The sequence below is a fragment of the Podarcis pityusensis genome (genome assembly GCF_964106645.2).
Source record: "Podarcis pityusensis genome assembly, chromosome: 2".
Taxonomy (NCBI): domain Eukaryota; kingdom Metazoa; phylum Chordata; class Lepidosauria; order Squamata; family Lacertidae; genus Podarcis; species Podarcis pityusensis.
Window position 1 is genome coordinate 12,723,604 of NC_138029.1, and position 7,664 is coordinate 12,731,267.

At 51.0% G+C, this 7,664-nt stretch overlaps 1 protein-coding gene across 6 annotated transcripts in view; it reads left to right on the forward strand.

Annotated features, from left to right (window-relative positions):
• Positions 1-7,664, forward strand: part of LOC308471022 (glycoprotein-N-acetylgalactosamine 3-beta-galactosyltransferase 1-A-like) — a 43,399-nt gene extending 35,735 nt beyond the window's left edge. For all 6 annotated transcript variants that reach the window (XM_080994884.1, XM_080994885.1, XM_080994886.1 and 3 more), the window contains 2 exons: positions 813-1,477; positions 7,317-7,664. In XM_080994884.1, the coding sequence (XP_080851010.1) occupies positions 813-1,477; positions 7,317-7,538 (887 nt within the window). In that variant the 3' untranslated portion in view covers positions 7,539-7,664. The remainder of the gene's footprint in view (positions 1-812; positions 1,478-7,316) is intronic.

Here is a 7,664-nt window from a genome sequence, read left to right on the forward strand (position 1 = left end):
TAGCCACCGGGACCATATAACACCGGTCTTGAGAGATCTGCATTGGCTCCCAGTACCTTTCTGAACAGAATTCAACGTGTTGGTTCTGACCTTTAAAGCCCTAAATGGCCTCGGTCCTGTATACCTGAAGGAGTGTCTCCGCTCCCATCGTTCAGCCTGGGCACTGAGGTCCATCTTCGAGGGCCTCCTACCCATGATAACTGAGATCAGGTGTCCCAGTTCATCCCCTCCCCACTCCCCCGTGGAACCTGCCCCAGCCATTCTGTTGGCTGGGGCTCACTCCCAGGGAGCCTGATCTTCTTCCCTTCAGAACAGAATGCAAACTATACAATAAACCAATAAAACAGTAGAAACTAATAATAATTAAAAAATGACAATTATACTAAAGTTAAACTAATCCCCAGCCCCAACAGAGCAAAAACAAAACAAAAAACCAAAATTTCAAAAGCCACAGATTAAAAACTATTTAAAAACATTTAAAAGCATTTTCAACATTTGCCCCAACCCCAGAGTTTGTTCCAGTGAGTCTGGGCTCTTCAGGACTCACAGCGGGGCAATGTCCTGGGCCCCGCTTCCCAGGCCAGGTAGAAAGGGCCTTGCAAGGAGTGGCCAAACAGACAGATAAACAGGGAAGGTTCCTCTACTGTCTCCACTTTCAATTAACAATTTTGTGTTGATATATGAAGCCCTGATGTTTTGTGAGTGGGAAGTCTATAAATACTTTAATAAATAAACAAAGTGCGTGGTACAAGCCCAATAACCGGAAGCGTCTACTGTGGAATATGCTAACTCTGTGGCCTCCTCTTTCTCAGGTGAGGAGAGCAGCGTGGCTGACGAACTGTATGACAAGGTGCGGATCCTGTGCTGGGTGATGACAGGCCCCAGTAACTTGGAGATGAAGGCTCGCCACGTCAAGGCCACCTGGTCGCGCCACTGCAACGTGGTCCTCTTCATGAGCTCTGTGCAGGACGACAACTTCCCCACTGTCGGGCTGGGAACCAAGGAAGGCCGGGACCAGCTCTACTGGAAAACCATCCGGGCTTTCCAGTACGTGCATCAGCACCACTTGGAGCAGGCGGACTGGTTCCTCAAGGCCGACGACGACACCTTTGTGGTGGTGGACAACCTCCGGTGGCTGCTCTCCAACTACACCGCCGACAGACCCATCTACTTTGGCAAGCGCTTCCGGCCCTTTGCCAAGCAAGGCTACATGAGCGGGGGAGCCGGCTACGTCCTCAGCAAAGAGGCCCTGCGGCGCTTTGTGGCTGGCTTTGAATCCAAGGTGTGCAGCCACACGACTTCGGTGGAGGACCTTGCCCTGGGCCAGTGCATGGAGAAGATGGGCGTGGAGGCTGGGGACTCGCGGGACACAGAGGGGAGAGAGACCTTCCATCCTTTCGTGCCGGAATCTCACCTGACGGAGAAGTTCTCGAAAAGCTTCTGGTACTGGAACTATTGCTATTACCCCATTGTGGAGGTAGGTGGCCGTATCCTGTTTTGGGAAGGGGCAGGGAAGGTGGAGTGGCTCTCCTGGGTTTTGGAAAGGAGAGATGCTGGGGTTGAACCTGGGACCAAGCCCTGTGCTCTGGGGCAGTGTATCAGGAAGAAAATCATCTTTCACAGCCCTGTCTCACAGTGCTGAACTGTCAGGAGCTGGAGTCAGGGAGTAGGTCAGTAATCAGAGAAAAACACAGTGCTGTGCTGGCTAGGACTGAAGAGAGTTGAAGTTAGACCTCCAAACAGGCAGCAGCTGCCTCTCAGCTTTAGTTCGTGTGCATGGATGAGAGTTTATCTACCTGAAACAGCCTGAGCTCCTATTCATGTTAGCTCTGAGGTTAAGTCCCGTCCAACTTCAATGGGTTTTACCCCAAGTAAGTGCGTGTATGGGGATGCGGGTGGCGCTGTGGGTTAAACCACAGAGCCTAGGACTTGCCGATCAGAAGGCTGCTGGTTCGAATCCCCGCGACAGGGTGGGCTCCCGTTGCTCGGTCCCAGCTCCTGCCAACCTAGCAGTTCGAAAGCACGTCAAAGTGCAAGTAGATAAATAGGTACCACTGTGGAGGAAAGGTAAACGGCGTTTTCATGCACTGCTCTGGTTCGCCAGAAGCAGCTTAGTCATGCTGGCCACATGGCCCGGAAGCTGTACGCTGGCTCCCTCGGCCAATAAAGCGAGATGAGCGCCGCAACCCCAGTCAGCCACAACTGGACCTAATGGTCAGGGGTCCCTTTACCTTTTTAAGTGTGTGTATGGCAATAGGCCAAAGTGACCTATAATCAAGGCCCAGCCTGCTCCTTCACGCATTGCAGCTGTCAGAGCTGATAACGTTTTAATAGGGCAATATTTGCTGCTCTCACCTACTCCCGGTATTTATTTAACCAGAACAACAAACATCCTCTTTGCTACATCAGTGCAGGACTTGCATTCAATCCTGGTGCCTGTTGTCCTTAGTGGGGCATGGTAGTTCCTGGCAGGCAGCTGGCCTTACGTTTCCCAAATCAGAAGTCTCCTCTGATAAATTCTGTGCATGCCATGGCTAGGAGAAGCACCTTCAACAATAGGGACAGGGGTGAGACTTTGCTCTTTGGTTAGGGAGAGTGTCTTTGCCTTTCATTGATGAAAGATTCTGGAGGTATGATCCCAGATTCATGTGGTTTTCTAACAGAGGCAAGAGGTCTGTGTCCTCCAGCCATTCCCAAAGCATTTCCCTCCAGCTATCGGTGATGTGTGGATTTTACCCAGTGAGTGGTGCTCACTTCTTCAGGAAACCTGGTTTCATTCCTTTCCTGAGGCGTGTTTTTCCACCCTGAGCTTTCAGCAGTTGGAAGTTTCTCTGTGACGGCAGCAATTTGTGGCACCCCTGTGGATAAGGTGATAGAGTTAATAGCATTAGGCACTTTGCCCTGCTTCATGCAGGAGGATGTAGCAAGGGAAGAAGCAAAGAGGCACCCCATCCCACCTTTGGTTTTCCTTTTTTTAATCTGAGTGGCATATATACTGGGTACTAACAGGTACTTAGTCAGAAAAGGGGAATGTTCGGAATACGGAAGGTAAAGTTGCCCGAAATATGAGTGGCCTGAGAACTGAGAAGACCGAGGGGATTAAGTAATTAGGTTAACTTGTGTTTAGCTGTGAGATGCATGAAAGAGAGCCAACAGGATTGCTCTGCTTCAGGGAGACCTTTTTTGTTTTTTTGTTTTTTTGCCTAGTGTGAGTCTGGGCTGTTTGTTCTCTGGAAACTTCATTTATACCAGGCAGTCAGGGGCGGCACGTTCTTGCAAGATCTCACTGGAAACCAGCACTGCTTCTTCACCAGTGGTGCTGGGGTAGGCAGGTTGCCCTCAGAGATGCTACCCTAAGGCTTCTGCTGCCTGAGGTAGCTACCTCAGCCCACCTCATGGCAGACAGGCCCCAATACCAGGGATAAGGAACTGGATCTGACCAGTGGGTGGGGTCCTTATCTCCATGGCGCACTGTGGGCCAAGTTTTACAGGTGGGTGTGGCCACCCACCTGCCAGTCACCTGACATCATTCTGTTTTTCTAGCCCAGGTTTCCTCAACCTTGGCCCTCCAGATGTTTTTGAGACTACAATTCCCATCATCCCTGACCACTGGTCCTGCTAGCTAGGGATCATGGGAGTTGTAGGCCAAAAACATCTGGAGGGCCAAGGTTGAGGAAGCCTGTTCTAGCCTGTCTTTCACCATCTTCCATTTTTCATAGACCAAATGGAAGGGGCGTGAAGTGGCTGCTCTGCTGAAACTAAGCAGACCTAGGACTGGCCAATAGCTGAATGGGAGAACACGTGGAACCTTGAGCTCCATCGTGGAAGAAAGTTGGGAGGACATAAATGCAACCCAGATATTGGTAGACTACAACTCTTGTGGCGGTTGCCTCCTAGGATGGGTCGTAAGGAAAGGGTTAAAATAGGTGTGATGTGATTGGCCAGTGAGAATGCAAGGGGGGAATAAAAGTTAGAGTGGGAGGTTTTGAAAGTCAGTTGAGGTTTGGGAGTTGAGGGTTGAGGTTTGGGAGTTGAAGAAGGAAGAGGGAGGTTTAGGTGTGGGTTGGTAGACTTGTATTGTGAGAGTGAGAGGAATTGTTAGGTGGAGTCAGATAGATAGTTGGAATAATCAGTTTGGAGTTGTTAGGAACTAAGAATAAGAAACTGACAAGAGAAAAATTAACTGAAACCATAAGCTTGTTCCTGCATTTTAAAATAAACTTGCTTATTTGTTTATGTTAACAACTGACTGGACTCCGTGTGTCCCCGTGAGATACGGGGTGGTGGCAGCGAAAAAAGCAATCGCAGTGGCGGCACAGGGTCAATAGACCGTCAAACGTCCGGGGGCCCTGTGTGTGATCGCCACAACTCCGATCATCCCCAGAAAGCATGGTCAGTGGTCAGGGAAGATGAGAGTTGCAGTCTAACAGCATCTAGAGGGCCACAGCTTCCCCAATCCTGATTTAATAAATGAATTAAATTTTTTTTAATTCCCGAGTCCATTGCCAAACACACCCAGATTCTTTGGAGAGTTGCTGTCCGGTGCAGAATACCTTCTGCAAAATAAGCAAGTACCGTATTTTTCGCTCTATAGGACGCACTTTTCCCCCTCCTAAAATTGAGGGGAAATGTGTGTGCGTCCTATGGAGCGAATGCAGGCTCCTTGGCTTCAGCCATAGCAACGCTAAGCCTCCGAAGGGCAGAGGGAGCACTCCCTCCGTGCTCCAAAGGCTTCGCATTGCTTTCGCTGAAGCCTGGAGTGCGAGAGACGTCGGTGCGCACCGACCCCTCTCGCTCTCCAGGCTTCAGGGATAGCCGTGCGCAGCCCCTCCAACAGGGAGAGGCTGCACGTGGCTATGGCTTCTTTAGCCCCGCGCAGCTTCTCCTGGGAAGGAGAGGTTGCGTGGGGCTAAAGAGGAAGCCAAAACAGCCAGCGGGATCCATCCTCCGGCAGGGAGAGGTTGCGCGCAGCCTGTACGCTGCTCTTAGGGGCTGGGGGGGAAATAAGATTTTTCCCCCTTGATTCCCCCCCCCTAAAAACTAGGTGCGCCCTATGGTCCGGTGCGCCCTATGGAGTGAAAAATACGGTATGTACTTATTTATTTGCATAATTAGTTCAGCTTGCTAAATGTTGCAGAATCACAATTTTTACTTCTTTCTTGATTATACAGAGTGCACACCCAGCCCTATTCTCATTGGATCGTGCAGCTGGCATGGCCGGGGGTCGTGGATGATGGATTCAAATTCCCATTACCCCTGACGGTTGACCATGTTGGCTAAGGGTGATGGGAGCTGGAGCCCCACAAAATCTAGAGGGCCTCAGCTTCTCCATTCCTGACTTAGAGAATGCCTGGCATTTCTGATAAGCATGCATTTCTGCATGTGGGGTTCTTATAAAGGAATGATTGGTACTGAGCTTTGCGTTGCCTGACCCTTTTGGGAGGCCGTTTACCAGTTCCACCCAACCCCCAACCTCATGTTTCCTGAAGCTTATTATGCCCCTTTTCCTTAATCCAACTAAGGCTGTTGCTTTAGTCTGTAATGGGATGAAGGTTTCTTGCGACATACATAGATGGTAGGAGTGCACAGCAAAACAAAAGGCTATGCTTGCTGAGATGGATGTAAGGGAAAGAGGAAGGAGCAGGCCATTGGAACACTAGACCTGTCTCAGCAGAAGGACTCATGTCACCCCATGTCCTCGACCACACCTGACCTGCAAACCAGCCTGTGTGCTCGACCAACACGTGGGATGAACTTGGAGTCCTGATTCAGCACAGGGGGATTAGCCCTTTACCCATTGTGTAATCGGTCCTCGGATAACAAAACTGCAGCTTAGAATCAAGGATGCGTAGTTTGATCGCAAAACCGGATTCTTGATCAACGTGCAGGTTGTTCCAGAGTTATTGCAGGGAGGATGAACTGGGCAAGCAGCAATCAGATTGGCAGCTTTGTTACATCTGTGGCTGTGTCACAAACCAATATTGTAGGCTGCCCTGATGGATAGGTAAGCAGGCAGGGTCCTCCATTGCACCACAAGTTTTCCGGTGAGAGCATCCTCAGATTTGTCTGCGGCTTCTGCCGTTCTCTGTGGTTGTCACTTCTGCTTCTTGTGGCATATGGAAAGAAAAAGGATGTGGGTGGCGCTGTGGTCTAAACCACTGAGCCTCTTGGACTTGGGGATCAGAAGGTCGGCGGTTTCAATCCCCACAATGGGGTGAGCTCACGTTGCTCTGCCCCAGCTTCTACCAACCTAGCAGTTTGAAAGCACGCCAGTGCAAGTAGATAAATAGGTACCGCTGTGGCTGGAAGGTAAATGGCATTTTTGTGTGCTCTGGCTTCCGTCACAATGTTCTGTTGTGGTTTAGTCCTGCTAGCCCCATGACCTGGAAAGCTGCCTGTGGACAAATGCTGGCTACCTCAGCCTGAAAGCAAGATGAGCGCCGCAACCCCATAGTCGCCTTTGACAGGACTTATCCATCCAGGGGTCCTTTAAAGGTAAAGGGACCCCTGACTGTTAGGTCCAGTCATGACCGACTCTGGGGTTGCGGCACTCATCTCGCTTTATTGGCTGAGGGAGCCGGCATACAGCTTCCGGGTCATGTGGCCAGCATGACTAAGCCGCTTCCGGCGAACCAGAGCAGCGCACAGAAACGCCGTTTACCTTCCCGCCGGAGCGGTACCTACAGTGGTGCCTCGCAAGACGAAAATAATCCGTTCCGCGAGTCTCTTCGTCTAGCGGGTTTTTTGGCTTGCGAAGCAACTCTATTAGCGGCTTAGCGGATTAGCACTATTAGCGGTTTAGCGGCTATTAAAGGCTTAGCGGCTTAGCGGCTAAAAGGCTATTAGCGGCTTAGCGGCTTAGAAAAATGGGGGGAGCGAAAAAAATCGCAAGACTTTTTCGTTTTGCGAAGCAAGCCCATAGGGAAATTCGTCTTGCGAAGCGCATCAAAAAACGGAAAACCCTTTCGTCTAGCGGGTTTTTCATCTTGCGAGGCATTCGTCTTGCGGGGCACCACTGTATTTATCTACTTGCACTTTAACGTTCTTTCGAACTGCTAGGTGGGCAGGAGCAGGGACCGAGCAACGGGAGCTCACCCTATCACGGGGATTCGAACCGCCGACCTTCTGATCGGCAAGTCCTAGGCTCTGTGGTTTAACCCACAGCGCCACCCGCGTCCCTTTTCCAGGGGCCCTTTACCTTTGCCTTTATGGAAAAAGGACAGCTGTTCAGCTAGTGAAGCAATAGTGAAGGGAATGGCTTTCCTCGCATGCTTCGTGGTCCACAGTTAACCCTGGTTTTCCTTTGCTCCTCCTAGGGTCCCCAGTGTTGCTCCGACTTGGCCGTCTCCTTTCACTACGTGAGCTCAGAGTTGATGTACACCTTAGAATACCTGTGCTACCACCTTCGCGCTTACGGCTACAGGTATCGCTACCACCCGCCTTTGCCTGAGAATGCTGCTCATCTCCAGCCCCGCCCTCGGGGGGAAGCCCCAGAGAGGACCAATAGTACTACACTGCAGACCGAGAAGAAGGTGTAGGGGCGGATCCTTGGCACGTGACCCTTGAGCAGAGCGGCCCGGCCCAGCCATCCTTGGACAAGACCAGTGCCCCTGTTATGGGGCCATCTACGCAGGAAAAAGCAACAAGAGCTGAGCAGGCCACAA